A 16,828-nucleotide genomic window follows, 5' to 3' on the forward strand; every position below is an offset into this window, starting at 1 on the left:
TACTACAAATCATTGCCACTTACTGATTTAAAAGCATGATGGGTCCAGACAGCTAGTTACTGTATGTGGAGTGTCTTTTTCAGGAGACAATCTAATTTATTAAAATCTCTCCGGGGCCAGTACAAGAAATATCTAAATAGCCTTCTATTAAATAGTATAGATTATTTTAAGTGGAACTGAAGTTAGAAACCTAAGCCCATTTCTCACCTTTATTATCAAAATCTAGGATAGGACTACAGACCTCAGATGTAGATGCCATGCCTTTTGCACTGTTGTGGTCTGCTCCCGGCAGTCCTCAGAAAAGCCACATCAGGGCTAGGCCTGGCCATAGCAAATCATGTCCATAACCGTTCTTGGTGCCACGGTATTTTCTGTAGCTGGCCTGGCACTGTCTTTTAGAACTTGATGAAGTTCACAAGGTTGGTGGGATCTAAGTATCTAAGGTTCATCTGCCCTTAGTTTATTTACACGATCTTATAAACCATATATCTCTGAGAACGTTTATTGCAGTCAGTACATAAACATTAATCTGAAGCAACCAAGCAGATTTCTATTGGCTGTTCTCTAACCATTAGAAGCTAAACAACCATTAGAAGCTAGTTTGCCCTTTGCAAACTAGCACAGCTCTTTGAACTGCTTTATTTAATACACACGTATTCTTCTAAATTAGTATCGCCTGCTGAGCACAAAGTGTTCTTTACCTGTATGAAGTTATTCCTTTCAGTTTGCATTGTTTTATTTTGAAAAAATAATGTAAAAGTACATAAAGAATTAAGACACAAGCCCCCCTCCTGTGGCGCAACACCTCCCCTGCGCGGCCCCATTCTCGCGCCGGTCAGCTTTTGCAGGCGACAGGTGGGTGTAATTTAATTTTAAATATCCAATAGCTGACTGGCTATTAGGACCCCAGCCACTGAGCAGAGGAGAAAGTTGTCTCTCAGTTCCGCTCCTCTGCTCAGTGGACGGGTGCAATAGCTAGACTTCTATTGGCTCTTGCAATTTAACATAGACGGGGTTGGCGCCATGGCGAGGGTGAGTGGTCGATGCTGCACCCTGGGCAGTGCCTAGTTTGCCTAGTGGCAGCACTAGCCCTGGTCATACAGCTGATGGTGATGAGGAAACATTCTGTCTAATAGAATATTGTGTTTTTTCTTTTATTCAGCTTTCTATACCGGTAAATATGGTTACAAAATGTGTCTAAGGATATACCTGAATGGAGACGGAACTGGGCGTGGAACTCACCTCTCCCTCTTCTTTGTGGTCATGAAAGGACCCAGCGATGCCGTTCTGAGGTGGCCATTTAACCAAAAGGTCAGTGCTTCTTCATGGGGGACAAAAGTCCTTATTTGCTAAATAATACAGAGTATTTTCCAATATCCCCAAGCGGTTTACCTTATTTGTATGTATCGTACTGTACACGATCTGGAGACAGGTTCACTTTAACTAGTTTTCCGCATATAACACATCCTGTTGTTCATTCAGACTCGAGCCCATAGAGTTGAACTCGTAATTGTCTGTTTTATATCTGTCCTTGTTCCTGTTCACAGGTGACTTTGATGTTGCTGGATCAGAACAATCGGGAACACATCATCGATGCCTTCAGGCCGGACATAACCTCCTCCTCCTTTCAGCGCCCTGTAAGCGAAATGAACATCGCCAGTGGATGCCCTCTCTTCTGCCCCCTCGCCAAGCTGGAGGGCAAAAATTCCTACATCCGGGAGGATACAATATTCATCAAGGTCATTGTGGACCTCTCTGGGCTTTAGCAGCACAGATGCCTTCCCAAAACAACCTGTTGCCTGATCAGCCTTGGCTGATCATAACGTGCGACTCGTCAGAGGATGTCGGGTCCAACATGGATGGAAAATTGTCAAGTTGGCTTTGTTTTGCCTTCAGCTCCTCTTGTGGTGAATTCTGTGTTAACCTTGGCTTTTATAGCAGTCTCCCCGTGTATAAGAAGTGTCCAACAGGAAATCGTTTGTATTGCCCTAACAGCCAGTTAGATGTTTGCTAGTGGGGCAAAAAGTACTTCCAGGTCTACTAGGACAAAAAAGGGCTGGTGTTGAGCACCGTTGCCGTGGAAGAAGATTCTGTAAATAAGGGTTTTAATACCTGCTTGTGTCTTGAGACTGGGGAAAAAAAACAACCTACCAGCATGTTGCCATACCTGAGCAGGTGTGACTCTGCATGACATGATGATAAAAGCCTCTTCATTTGCACCAGTGAAATATTTGCTTTTATCATCTGGCCTGCACTAGCTTGTCATCTTATTGGTTCTTAGTGGCTAGCCGGACGTGTTCCTTTCAGACCCTTCCTATACATGGGGCTCACTATCTTCTCTTTTGTGGTTTCGTCTTTTTTGCAGGTCTTGAACCTGGACTGTTAGTGCTGCTTCTCTGCATCCTCAGGATTCGTGCTCTTTCTCACCTTTTTTATTTATTAATTTCCAGAGCTGGAAATTTGTGGGGAGAAGGTTTTTTTCCTTTCGTGGAGAAAGTGGATTGTATAAGCTTTTATATTTGTAGGACAGTTGTTTCCCTTGCTGTCACTGTGATTATTTCACTTTTGCTTCTTCATAGTGTGACGTTGATGTTTAAAGTGCAGGGACCTATACTGACCAATCAGATTTCACAAGATTAAGCTCAATTTGATGATCAACTCTAACTGCTTGGTATGTGCTACCGCACTATCCACACTTATCCAGTTAGTGTAGTTGTGTCCCAGCATCCTTCATCCCTAGAGAAGATGCAGCTGGACTGTACTCTCATTAGACATCATTGTGGGACTTCGTGAAGGTAGACCCACTTCCTGTCATGTAGGTTCATCCATGGCTGGTCACCAAGCCTAGTCAGATCTGTTCACTGTGTATGTAAAAGGGAATCATTTGCTGACAAATCTCAAGAAAAAAAATATGAAATCCGATATATCAGTGTCCTCTTTGACATTAGTGTCAGTAGTTTTTCAATTCTCTTTTGCTAGTTCCCACTTGTAGCCAATCCTAGACCATCCCATGAATAGTCACTGAAAGAGCACGCTTTCTCTTTCTGTGGATGCAGAGGACCAGACTTCAAAGTTTCAGGTTCGTCATTGATGACATAGAACAAGCTCAACGTAAACTTTACATGAGGTTTGAAGAAGTGTCTCCACTAAATGTGTTTCTGTAAAGAGTTGGTGGTCGACTTTCTGAGAGAGAAAAGATCAGTTGGTTATCAAGGCGGGGGTTGTGATAATTAGGGATGCACCGATACCGGTTTTTCCTTATCGAGTACCGATATATTTTTTTTTTCAGTACTCACCCATACCGAATACCAATACCAGAAGTCCTATTAAGGAAGCCAGGCAGCGTGTAATGACTACCCTCCTGGCTTCCTGATTAGCAGGGATGCCGTCTCCATGCTTCTCATCACTAGGTGACAGGAAAGCATGAAGCTAGCTTTTTGGCCAATCGGGAAGCCGGGCTCCGTGTAATGACGCGGCGCCCGGCTTCCTGACTGGCCGGAAGCCGGCTCTATCCGCCCTCATCATGAGGTGATGAGGGAGCATGAAGCCGGCTTCTTGGCCAATGAGAAAGGCGGGCACCGCGTCATTACACGTCGCCCGGCTTCCTGGTTGGCCAGCTTCCCAACCAATCAGGAAGCCGGGCAGCGAGTCATTACACGCAGCCAGGCTTCCCGATTGGCCAGGAAGCTGGCTCCATGCTCCCTCATCACAAGTGACGAGGAAGCATGGAGCTGGCTTCCTGGCCAATCGGGAAGCTGGGCAGTGTGTAATGACTCGCTGCCCGGCTTCCTGATACCGGAAGTATCGGGCTAGGCATCGGAGCATTTGGGTGAGTACGAGTACTTGCCCAAATACTCAGCATCGACACTGATGCCGATACTAGTATCGGTGCATCCCTATTAATAATACCTAAGGCTGGGGAGGTTACTGAAAGCTTTCTGATATCCATGAATAATGATTGGAAAGTGGCAGTTAGATGCAGGTGCATGATAAACCCTTCCGCTGCCAAACCCTCAAACGCTTTTAACCTCAGCTGGCCACACCATTTTTGTATTGAGTTAATAAATAACAAATATTTTTACATTTTAATTTGCGCCGTTTTAGCGTTGGTGTTTGGGTTGTGATAAAATGATGCCGGCGCACATTTAATTGCAACATAGCCTATCACAACGTACGGCAATGCTTCACAAAGCTTTGCCATGCGTTGTCACAGTTAAATGTTATCTTAAAAGGGGGAAAAAAAAGAGAACAAGCACTGCAATGTGTTCTAACAATGCACCGCAGCGCATATGCATGGCGTGTGTGTGTTTTTAAGTTATTTATTTTGTTTTTATTATTGTTGGGGGGATGTAACGCACTTCCTGTTCATTCATAACTGAGGACACATATTACTAGTGGGGGCAACCAGAATTCCTGTTAATAGCGGTCTTCAGCGGCTTGTCAGCGGCTGATGACGGCTATTAATTTAAAGGGGACCGTTCTGAAAAAAGTTCATGGTCGCTAAAGCGGTAGCTTATAGCAGAATGGTAAAAGCCACTGACGTATGGCATACTGATGTGGCCATCTGGGTACAGTTGTTAAACCCCAACCTATGATTTCTCCTCTAGAACACACTTCTTAAATAGCTTTTAGGCCTCATTCACACGAGAAAAGGCTGGCGCGTGCACTGCCATATTGGGCAGCTGCCAGGAAGGACCGGTGCTGTGTGTGATTAGTACGCAGCCCCTGTCCTTCTCTATGGGAGTACGCGGCCGTATGCCACCCTACGCTATGGGAGTTGTACGTGTCGGCCTTGTCTCGTGTGAATGAGGCCTTACATGTCAAACTTTTAGAGCCCTGCTAGAGAAGAGTTTAGCAGCATACAGCCAGCCCCTCCTATTAAATTTGGTTTCTTGCCATAAATTTACATGTCATTTGCATTGCTGCCTGAGGTGCCTTAGCTTGAACACTCAGATATAATGAGGTCATGTCTGAAATGACAGACGTGGCCTGCCAAGAAAATAGTATAAATTCTCTGTTACTGCCATGAAGAATGTGACACAGGGGTCTTATTTTTTCATTTGTGATGCCATTTCCTTGGCTTTGAGTGAAAGGGACAGTGACAGGGTTGCTCTGTCAGTATGAACTTGTACTCTAAGTCCCAGGGAAAAGGTAGAGCCACTGAAAAGGGCCCCTGTGGGTGTTGCAACCACTTGAAGATGGCATAGTGTACCTATAGATGGGGAGATGTCTCACAAGGAAAGATTTGGTAGACCTCTTCTATCCCTGAACCCATTTGGACTCTCCACAATGTAGCTTTCAACGTTGCCAATGACAGGCGTGGCACACGCACAGGATTGGCAGTTGGAAAAATGTTGTGTATAATGAGTAGTTATGATGGCCATAATTGCTTGTTTTTGACACCTACATAATCTAAATCTCACTGGGTGGTTGAATTGGACTAGGCACAGCCACCTCTTTGGGCATGAACAGTGGCAGTGTAATATTTCAGGCCTTCTCTGTCTAATTGTGGGCAACTTCCATCCTTCATGAGGGCCAAGTATCAACTCTGATATCAAAGTTCAATGATAAAAGACTTGATGGTCTCAGGACTGTATTACTGTGTGTATGCTGTGCTGTATACTGCTGCAAAGGTCTTGTAAGCAGTGTGGACAGTATACACTGGTGTTCAGCTCTGTAGATGGCCAAACATGTTGCACATCAGACTGCCCACTGCCGAGGAGATGTCTTGGGCAGCCTGATCTGACTGTTTGCACATTTTTAAGGTCTCTACGTAGAACCTTCTTCCATTGCTTCTCCATGAATAGAACTGCTGCTACTCGTAACTCTCTCAATGTAACTCCACATGTAGCTTCCTTTTACCACCGTTCTGTAGACTACTCCATTGGGTCTCATCTGATGTACCTCACAGCATTAGCATGATGTTGAAACTTGCTTGCCTGATGGCCAACCTTGAGAATTCCCATCAGCCTTCCTGACACAACAGCAGATATGGGATGGTTGAGCTTCATGTGTTTCTCAGTTTGATTGGTTGATGTGTGGCTCACCTCAGAGTGTCTTGGTACTGGTATTGCCAGTTTGTTGGTTGGTAACCATGTCAAACTATGCTGCAGGCCAGTCCTAGACCCCATGATGGCGGGCTCTCGGGGCCCATTGACAGACACTGAGGTCCATGAAAAATGTTAGTGCATTATGAAGAGGAGGTTAATATTTATGTAGATCTGTATATTTACCTTAAAGTTCTAACTAGATGTCCCCATTCTCCTCATTAAATACAGGCTGCAGATGCAGAAAGGCTTTCCCATCAGATGGGCAGTTTTTACATGATCTTGGGTGTTGTCGGCCTCTGCAATAGTACACATGTCCTGACCATAAAAAATGTACGTCAACTGCGTATAGAAAACACAAGTAAACGTATGACTTGGGGTCACTAGGGAAATGCACACCTTACTGACATGTCCATACAAATTCCAGAAAGTACACGCCTTACACTCCCAAATATATCTGTTCCTGTAGATGCCCAAGTGCTTCGAAATCTACTTATCCCCTAGAAAAGACCGTTTATTTAAAATGGGGCACTTCAGTGGTTGCCTTCTGACCCACTTAACTTCCAACACCACACATGTATGATGTGAACTGGGCACATAAAAAACAATAGTATTCTGTGACCTGTTCAGACCATACGTGTGCCGTGTTGTGCAGAAAATCACAGCGCAATGGACATGGTGTGAACAGATCCTTAAAGGAGAACTATGAGATGAGTGCTTTTCACTCGCCTCATAGTTCTAGCCGACCTGTGACAATGAGACTGTCACAGGTCGGCTCAGTAGATCGGGAGGTGAGCGAACACTTACCGGCGCTCGCTCACTTCTCTTCCGTGACGGCAGGGGCTGGATTCCCCCCTCCCCGCTCCGATCCTCCAGTGCTGACTGCCGGATCGGACGGGGGAGGGGCGGGTACAGCTGCCTCCTAGATAGGCAGAGCCAGCTGTCACTCATGCAGCTGGGCGGATCCAGACATATTGTCGGGATCCGCTTCAGCTGCGGCGTCTCAGTATACCGCGAGCAGTAGCTCGCGGTATACTGAGGTTAGGGTGACGGGAGGACGCTAGTTTGTGTCCTCCCGTTACCCTAAGGAGATCTATGGGGAAAAGCCCTAACCCCAGAGTTCTCCTTTAAACATATCCATGGAAGTTCCTTAATCCAGGGGTAGGCAACCTCTGCACTCCATCTATGGTGAAACTGCAAATACCATCATGCCTCTGCATCTGGGAGACTTGGAGTTTCATCATGGGACTTACAGTTCCACGAAAGCTGGAGTGCTGAGGGTGCCCGGGGTGTTTCTAGGGGACAGATGAGGCCGGTGAATTGTGCTGAAAGCTATTGTAGTTTAATACAGAGGAATCTGTATAGCATTTAATTATGCACTATGCTAGGCTTCATCTATCAAAGCATCTGCAACACAAACTGTCTGTGTTCTAAAGAGCCGTCTCTTCTCCCCTCACCAGCCGGCTGGACACTTTAATAAATAAGTCCTTCGTGGCCCTCTCTAACCATGTAAAGAAAGGAATGTGTGTAAGCAGCAGTGGTCTTATGATGGCACTCGGGCTGTGTCCTGCCGGCTGAAAAAATATCCACACATGTGAAGGCTAACCTGTCACGGAGGAATGTGGTGGCTGCCTTTTTTTGACCTCCTTCTGAAAATTCTGGCTGTCATGGTGACCTACTAGATATGAGTCGCAGACTAAGGATAGTAGGAGACATCTTGGAATTCCTCTTCTGCATGCTTGCTAAAAGTCAGGGATTCAGCCAGGCAACAAGTCTTGTCAGGAGAGCTCAGCCATGGCAATCTCACACGGCAGGCCTGGACTTGGTTGGCTAAGAGTGCTGGTGAGCTGCTGGGCTGAAGTGGATTCACGTGATGGCAGACTTTGGCTACTTTCACACACACTGTGACCTTTTATCTACATTTTTACAGCAGTGTCCTTGTCTGTCTGTCTGTCATGGACCTCACAGGGAGGCAGGCTGTTCTGGAACTGTTAACCCTTGTTGTATCATTAACCCCATTGCCTACCAAAATCACTTCTGGGTACCTGTACTGTGAGAAATATGGAGGCTGACCACCTGAAAATGCTAGTTGTCATGCTTTCAGCTCTCAATGATGGGAACAAACATGCAAATAAGAATGTCAGGAATCCTGATCTGCATGCCACGTGTCCCAGGCCAGTAACGGAAATGTCTCTATTTATTATTGGTATTTATATGGTGCTGACAATTTACACAGCGCTTTACATAGTTGTACATTCATCAGTCCCTGCCCCCGAGGAGCTTACAATCTAAGGTCCCTATCTCACATGCATACATAGAGTGCCAAATTAGAGAGGAACCAATTAACCTTCCAGCATGTCTTTGGAGTGTGGGAGGAAACCCATGTGTGGTATAGCATAGTGGATAGTGGCCTGACCAATTATCGAAGCCATTGGATCAGTATGGCAGCCAGGCAACAAGCATTTTCAAAAAGATGCCAGCAGGAGCAACTTCCTTCCTTCCTCAGTATTTGTTGCCTTTAAAGGATAATTATATTTTTTTATACTCCGTACTTTATAATTATTAGGAAGCCGAGGCCGCTTATGTAATAGATTCGGTTGCCTAAATTCTAGAAAAGTGTTTGTAAACATTCCACCCCCTGTATTTATCTGTAGAATGCAGTCTGGCTGCTGCACAGTAATAAATACACTGCTCTCTGTTTTTATTTTGTACATGTTGCAGTAAGGGGTAAATTATCTTACAGAGTTACACAGGCCCGGATTCCCCACAAGGCCACCGAGGCCCGGCGGCAGGGCGCAGAGGGGCGGCAGCGGTGTCCTTCTGGGGAAGTTGCACTCTCTACATTCAGTCCGGCTTTGTACAAGCTGGACTAGATGTAGAGTGAGGCAGACGATTGTTCGTTTACATGTGAAATTGGCGATGTCGCCGAGATCACATGTAAACAGTGTGCAGCCGGTCCGTCCGTCCTCACCTTCCCCCTGCACTTACCTCTCTCCTTTGGTTCCGTCCTCCGCCGCCGAGTCCCAAATCTCTGACTGCAGTGAGCAGAGCGGCCGTGTTATTAGTAACCCTGCCGCTCCGTGTAGACTGTAGACAGTGAGAGGGGAGAGCTGTGCTGTGCTCGTCCTCGTCCTCTCCCACCTGTCACAGGAGTTCCAGCACAGTGCTGTGCTAGAACTCCTGCATTGGAGGTGACAGAGTCAATAAAGAGAACCTGTCACCTCCAATTGCTATCACACAGGGGATTGTTTTTTCCTGTGTGATAGCAATAAAGTTAGGTGAAAAAATTAAATTGATAAAAAAAATTAAAATGTAAAAAAAATATGAAATAACTAAATAAAAAGGTGATTAAAAAATAAGAAACAAATTATTACAAAAATAAGAAAATAATTATAAAAAATAAAAATCTAAAAAAAGTACCCGGAGTTACAGCTCTCACCCACATAAGTATTGTCCTGGGTTTTCAGTGGTCCAAAGGGGGGGTGTCGGGGGGTGGGCAGTTGGACAAACTTTTCTACTTGCAGTGTAGACTGCATTTTATTTGTTTGTGTAAATATCAGTTGCTGAAGAGCTTTGGAAAAATGTTTTCCCATTTATTAGAAACTTTTCTGTTTTGTTGACCTTTGCATTAATGGGGGGTAAATTGACTGTGCATCCTTTAGCCACATGATGGAGCTGGTGAGCCAACAGACTTCCACCAAGGGGCGCTGGCACGCAAGCACACTTTTCACCACCAGGGGGAGCTGATGAGCCAAGGAATGTGACAGAGAAAGCTAATGGGACGTTATCTTGCTATATTAATATGTAAATGACTCTTCTTACCCTAAGGAATAGAGATGCTCATGAGAAAACAGCCAGGACTTATATGGATGAAGAGCTGCCAGTTCCAGATTTGCTTAATCAATAACAACAATCTCCTTTATTGATCTAATGATAAATATTAAGACTGCATTGGAAAGTGAAATGAGGCAGAGACGGAGTATCTGTGTCTGGAGAGGTGGACCTCAAAGATGGATGTTTTCTTCAGGTCTGGTGTGCAATTTGATTTCTTGCAGGTAAAATGTTGAGTTTTGGTGGAGCATTGAGGGGCTTTATATAATCTATAGTTCATAGCCACCAGGTATTGTGATAATACAAATATGTAACAAGATATTTAAGGTTCTGGTATAAAACCAGAACTCACTATATTTTTTTTTTCTATGTATAGTTTTAAATCGATGCAAAAAGGTGACTCACTGGCCGGATTTTGCTATCGTCTGGGTCTTGTAGGAAAAAAATTTTCTCTGACAATAAGACAGAGGAACTGATAAAATCTTGGTCAGGTGTTGATTCTGGAGATTGTCCTTCACTTCCTGTGCCAGTGATGTGGCACAAAGGTAAGTGAAACCTCCCCAAGGGGCATACAAACACCAATTAAAACTTTGTAGGGGTGTTGATGTGTTCAAAACTATGGCTGGGAGAGTTCTGCTTTCAGATGCCTATTGCCGGATTCCTCCTTTACTGGCAGTGAAGCCGAACACACTTTATGAAAACATAACATATAGAAAAAGGAAAACGAGAGAGAAGGACTCTGTATTCCTTGTATAACACTCTGGTAAAAGAGTGTAATTCCCCTCAAAGATTTTGGGAGCATTCTTCTCCGTCGAGAAGGGGAACAAAATGTTAATGGGAAGACGCACGCATGTAGAAGTCAATTATAAGAAGTGTGTTCTATGAATCGTATGAGGAATATAATGGAGAAAACCAACAACTGCTGACTTCTCACTTTTATAAATGGGGGTCATGGACATTAAAGGGGTTTTTCACCCTCATCGCACATAACCCCTTGACTGTGATTGTCGGGGGTAGCGGCTCTGTACCCCCGAGTAGTGGCGGTGTTACTGTTCTGGACTTGACAGTATGAAATGAAGATACATTTGGAGAAGATTCCTTGTGTGCTGTAAACTGATGTTCATCCATGGAAGGTGGTTAAGTGCTGGGTGGAATGGACGGTCAGAGCGGTGTATTCCAGGACTGAATAGCAGCACTTGTAACCCCTCCAATCCAACCAGCCGCTCAGTAGTTCTGTGGAACCAAACTCTTGGAGTCGCATTCATTTTGTATTTGCTAATATAACCGGATTTATTTTTCATAGAGAAGACATTGGGGATCTTCCAGTGTGCTTTGCATTGTCATGTGCGTTATCTGTGACTAAAGCTGTAACCTCCACAGACACCTGTATCCCTGCGGTGGTATTCTCATGGAATGGGCACTGCATGCATAGAATGTTTTTGCCAGCAGAGCCCAGATTTCCCATGAGTAGACCACCATGGGGCTGTGGTAGTTACTATAGGAACTTTGTACAACTGGAGCATGAACACCGCTCCCACTTGGCTCGTCACACTGGAATCTGTGCTATAAATACACATATATGTTAAGGGTTGCTTAGACCTGTAAATGTTTCCCAGGTTACTGTGATATGTATTTATGGGGTAAACCAATCTCCAAATTGTAATCTATGAAACTGAGTATATTGTTAAAAAAAAAAAGATTGCATATAGAATCGTTCTTTGTGCCTTTCACGCGGCCGTTGACAGGTGCATCTGATTGGACGCTCAATGTTTGTCTATTGGCAGGCGGATGTAAACAGACACTATGCGAGGCTAAATGTGACAGATTGGAGGTAAATGGATGGATGTCCATATCCACCCCCCACCCATAGACCGAACATGGGTCTGTTGAGCTCCCACCTGAATGGACACAGATAACACAGTGTGGGGATGTCCATTCAGCAGAGGATATGTTCACAGGTCCCCTGCTGATCAGAATGGATGGCAGTCCCTGTGGAAGGCCCTTTTTTCCCCATAGTGCAATGCTGCCTCACATAGAAGTATCTGACTCAAACAATAATGTATTTTTACACATACTCTCCATGATTTCTTTTTATAGCATTAACTTGTGTTCCCCATGGGTAACCCTAAAATCAAACCGTGTAATTCTTCATACATAGCACACATGACATTAAGTGCCCCAGCTACCACTTTGTCAATTCCAAATACTACTGTGACATGACCAGGCCGGATTTCCCACAAGGCCGCCCTGGCAGGCAGTGTGGAATCTCCCGGCACATGAAGTACCAGGCAGGCAGTTTTCTACATTTAGCCCTGCTTTGGGCAAGCAGGGCTAAATGTAGAGCGGGGAAGCTGCTTGTTTGCTTCCTAGTGATCTCGGCGATGTCTCAAAGATCACTTGTAATAAGACTGCAGGTCCATCCTCCCCCATCCCCCCCCCCCTCGCTCTCTCTCGAGATCTTCAGGATGGAGAGCGGGGAACGTTCATTCTTTCCTTCTCCACTCTGTTCCGTGTATATACAGTGAGGGGAGAGGTACACTCACAGCCTTCCCCCTCTCAGCTGTCACAGTGCTGTGCTAGAATGCCTGTATTGGAAGTGACAGGTAAAGAGAACCTGTCACCTCCAAATGCTATCACAGGGACTTGTTAGCTCCTGTGTGATGGCAATAAAGTTAAGTAAGGGGAAAAAATTGGAAAAAAAAATAAGATACAAGATTATAAATTAAAATTAAAAAAAGTAAAGTAAAAAAAAAGTGATAAAGTTAAAAAAAATTAAAAAAAGCCAGCGAGCCGCCCCTGCCATCTGGTTACCCCTCTCCATTTGGAGTTCCAGCACAACACAGTGCTGTGCTAGAACACCTGTGTTGGAAGTGACAGGTTCAATAAAGAGAACCTGTCACCTCCAAATGCTATCACAGGGGCTTGTTAGCTCCTGTGTGAGAGCAATAAAGTTAAGGAGGGAAAAAACTTGCTAAAAAAAAATTAAGAAATAATTAAAAGAAAAAGTAGAAAATATACAAAATTATAAAAAAAAGGTAAAAGATAAATAAAAATTAGGTTAAAAAAGTAAAGGAAAAAAAAATAATCAAACAGCGGGCTGTCCCTGGCATCTGGTTACCACTCTCAATTTGGGAAGGGAGGGGGATTAGGGCAGTGGTTCTCAACCTTTCTAGGGCCGGGACGCCTTGGTAACATTTGCCAAGTTGTGGTGACCCCCAAACCTAGAATTTAGAGATGCACCAATACTAGTATCTGTGTGGGCTCTCAGGAGGCTAGTGGGACCCTCTGGTGGCGTCCAGTGCGGCCTCTGTTGTGCTCAGTGTCGGGCTCTGTGGTGATCAAGCACTCACCTCCCCTCACTCCTGCCTGCTCCCCTCTCTCTGATCCTCTCCAGCTGCTGCAGCGCCATCTAGGAGAACTGACACTGCTGCGCTAGGAGGAGCCCCATACCTAGAGCAGCACAAGGCACGTGGGGACCCCCTCAACTGTAGGGTTGCGACCCACAGGTTGAGAACCACTGGGTTAGGGGATGTACGGGGTGGTGCACGCATTGAGGAATCTGGCCTTGGTGCAGCAGAGAGAGTAAATCCAGCCCTGCACATGTCATCAATAATCTGCAAACCCCCCTCCCTGCAGTTTGCCAAAACATGTTTCCAATGAGTTGCTACTATCTCAGGCCAGCTTCCCTGAACTTCCTGTCCAGTACTAGATCACAAGGGACAGAGCAGTCTCAGGCAGCCGGCCATCTACTAGCTTGGAAAAGGGAGGAAGGGATTAGTTTGCCCGGCTGTGTCTGTGGAGCCGCTGAAGAGAATAGTCATGTGCAGCAGCTCCCTGAGGAAACAAAATGGGGATGTGAATGTCTTCCTCTCAGTTACCTTGTGGAGTATGCGCACTGAGAGTGACAACGTGAGAGCCAGAAGGTCAGCTGCTATTCAGTTGACACTAAGAATAAGGAAGTCTATGCCAAAAGGAGGATCAACTAGGTATTTACTAATCCAGACAGACGAGACGCTAGAAAGCGCCAGAATAGTCTTTTATAGTTATTCACACTTATAAAAAACAATACGTCACGTGTAGAGATTTGCAGTACTGCAAAACATGGAACAGATCCTGCTGAACTGGCAGACATTCGAGGTGTGGGGTGGCCCTGTCGGCATCATCCGGGTGGTACATTGGGAGCCAGAGATACAGCCACTTCGCCAGTATTCAGCTGCGGGGTTCCTGCTGCTTGAATATAATAGCCAGCAGGGAGGTTCCTCCATTCAGGCTGTTTAGTGTGGATGGGGGAATCAACTAATTTCTTATTCAGCCTGTGTAAGCGTGTATGGCAGGGGTGGGCAAACTCTGACCCTCCACGTGTGGTGGAACTATAAATCCCATCATGCATCTGGGAGTCGTGGCTGTCAGTGTTGCAGTACCACAGCTGTAGGGCTGGAGATTGCCCACGCCTGGTGTATGGCTAGCACTAGTTTGTACTGAGCACATCTGTTTGTACATAGATCATTACCAATGATTCAGACATTGTGTGTTTATGGTGCGTGATTGAATACTTACTAAAAAAGAAATGTGTTTTGGAATTGAAATAAATGTTAGCATGGGATGTCTGTTCATCTTCTTACCCTTCTTGTAATGTGTTGTTCCTCCCCTGTTATCAAGCAGAACTCAATCCTAAACTTTTTTTATAGGAAGGGAGGGTTATTACCCCATCAGCTTTTTTTTGCCCTCTGTCCCATTGGGGAGATTTCTCTCAACTTCCTGTTTGATAGCCCAAGAGGAAGAAATCCCCGGTGGTCACCAGAACTAGTATATTGGAAGATTCACCATCTATTCCTGTTCTGGTGACATCCCAAAATGTGGGAATTTCTTTCACTTTCAGTGACGACATTAACCAGGGGAGGGGGTGAGTCTCCCTAACGGGGACACAGACAATAGAACCATGACAGGGGTTGTTACCTCTCCAAACCTAAAAAAAACAAACTTTTTGTCTTCAGCTGCACTTCTAGGAGTTTGTATCACTTACCTTTGTTTGGAATTGAATTGGATACAGCTCATTAACCCCTTCGTGACGGGAGATGTACACTGTACGTCCCGCCACAAATTGACCAAATGACTCGTCACGTACACTGTACGTGATGAGTTATTTGCTGCATTAGAGGGCTGGTAACCGCTGAGAATCAGCTTTTACCATCCATTAATGAAAGGGTTAACCTTTTTCAGACACCTGATACCTTAATATGGGGTGTCTGAGAGTCAAAGCAGAGCGGGCAAAAGCCAGCATTCTGACAGCTCGTGATCGTATACTGGCTTTTTTTTTCTTTTCACTTTCACACATAATGTGTCTATTCCTATAATGTATCTATTCCTGAAAGAAGAATGTTTGTTTGCTGATCGTTGTTGCAACAATCAGAAAACCTTTAGTAACAGCTGAATCCTGAACTGCTGCAGGATCAGTGTCACTAACTTATTATCGGCTGTTCTGAAGTTTGAAGCAGCCTGATAATAACCACAAATGTATTAATTTATCAAGCAGTGATAGTGAGATCAATTCACAATGACTGCTTGATATAATTAAATAAATAAAAATTTTACCAAAAATTGTGAAAAGTGTAAAAAAATAAAAGGACAAATAAATGAATGTATTGATTTTTTTTTTTTTTTTTTTTTAGCTGTGCTGGTTTTGTAAAAAAATACTACAAATCAAAACTGGGAAAAAAGTGTTTATTTTTAAGTTTTTTCCTCTTTTTTTTTTTTATATTTTATTTGTCCTAAGTGAGGCGTTAGGGCTACATATTTATATCACATATGTGTGTCTATCTGTCCTCTAAAAAACAACATATAATATGTGTGGGTGCACTTTGTAAGAAAGTATATTACTGACGTGAAAGAATCACACAGCAAAAATGTGTCAGTCATTTACGAACAGAAACTAAAAACAAGCTCAGTCATGAAGGGGTTAATATCACACTCTCCTCCAGGGCCCAGTAACATTTATTCTGACCTCACCCTATACTGCACACAGAAGAAGCGAGCCCCAGCCGCTCAGAGTGCGTCAGACATGTCATCACCCGACCACCCTCAGGGGAGCGGATCTGCGGAGCACTCCATTAACCTGCAAGCCAAAAATAGAGACTTCACAGTGCGGCGAAGGAAGGATTTCTTGTACACGGCTGTAAAAGGGAAGATATGAGCGCTGCTATTAGATAATCCCATCCATGGACTCTCTAATTATGTAGCCTGAAATAGTCCTGCTGGCCCCACACATGGGAGTTTTCATCCTCACTTCATTGTTCTAGAAACTTAAAGTGAGCCTGTTGTATTGGCCTCCCTGAGCAGATCTTCTCACCACCCTATAGTTACCTTCCTGACAACTCTTCACCACTCTGATCAGGGATACAAACCTGTTGCTTTATTCGGAATGTGCAATGCGTAGGTTTGCTTCAAAAGTGGTGAGACATTAGGACTTCCCAATATAAAAACACAAGTTCTTCCTTACCTGGTGCAGTTTCTTCATTAAAGTGACACTAAACTCAGGAGTTATACCTTAAAAATACAGTCACCTCTGCTGATCCCTTCCTCTCTGCTAAATCATGAACTTCCGCTAGATAACTAAACTATAAAACTTTGAAAGAAGAAAGCTAAATCCAGAAAAGCTGAACATTCCTTCCCCGAGATGTGAGAACGTACTGATTCAGAAGTGGTTAGGACTATTATGTGCGGACTGCCAATTACAGGGACAATCTGGAACATACACTATATATAAATGGGTGGCAATAGGGAGACTGTGCCTCCAGAAACCGGTGCAATTGCCTAAATGATAACTTTTCTAGTTTTGGATAGAGATGTGTATTAGAGCTAGAACCTCTGTTGGGATTTGATAGCTTCCCATTTCTATGTTGGGGGGGATCCCATCATTATTCATCAGCAGGACAGAAACCAATGTGGAATTA

The 16,828-nt window shown here is 44.5% G+C and overlaps 1 protein-coding gene across 1 annotated transcript in view; it reads left to right on the forward strand.

Moving 5' to 3' along the window:
• TRAF2 (TNF receptor associated factor 2) overlaps positions 1–1,809 on the forward strand; it is a 30,659-nt gene extending 28,850 nt beyond the window's left edge. The window contains exons 9-10 of the mRNA XM_018556759.1: positions 1,163–1,311; positions 1,548–1,809. Coding sequence (XP_018412261.1) covers positions 1,163–1,311; positions 1,548–1,766 — 368 coding nt within the window. The 3' untranslated portion in view covers positions 1,767–1,809. The remainder of the gene's footprint in view (positions 1–1,162; positions 1,312–1,547) is intronic.
• Positions 1,810–16,828: the final 15,019 nt, after the last annotated feature.

Source organism: Nanorana parkeri, unplaced genomic scaffold, assembly GCF_000935625.1.
Source record: "Nanorana parkeri isolate BGI_ZX_2015 unplaced genomic scaffold, ASM93562v1 scaffold251, whole genome shotgun sequence".
NCBI classification, from domain to species: domain Eukaryota; kingdom Metazoa; phylum Chordata; class Amphibia; order Anura; family Dicroglossidae; genus Nanorana; species Nanorana parkeri.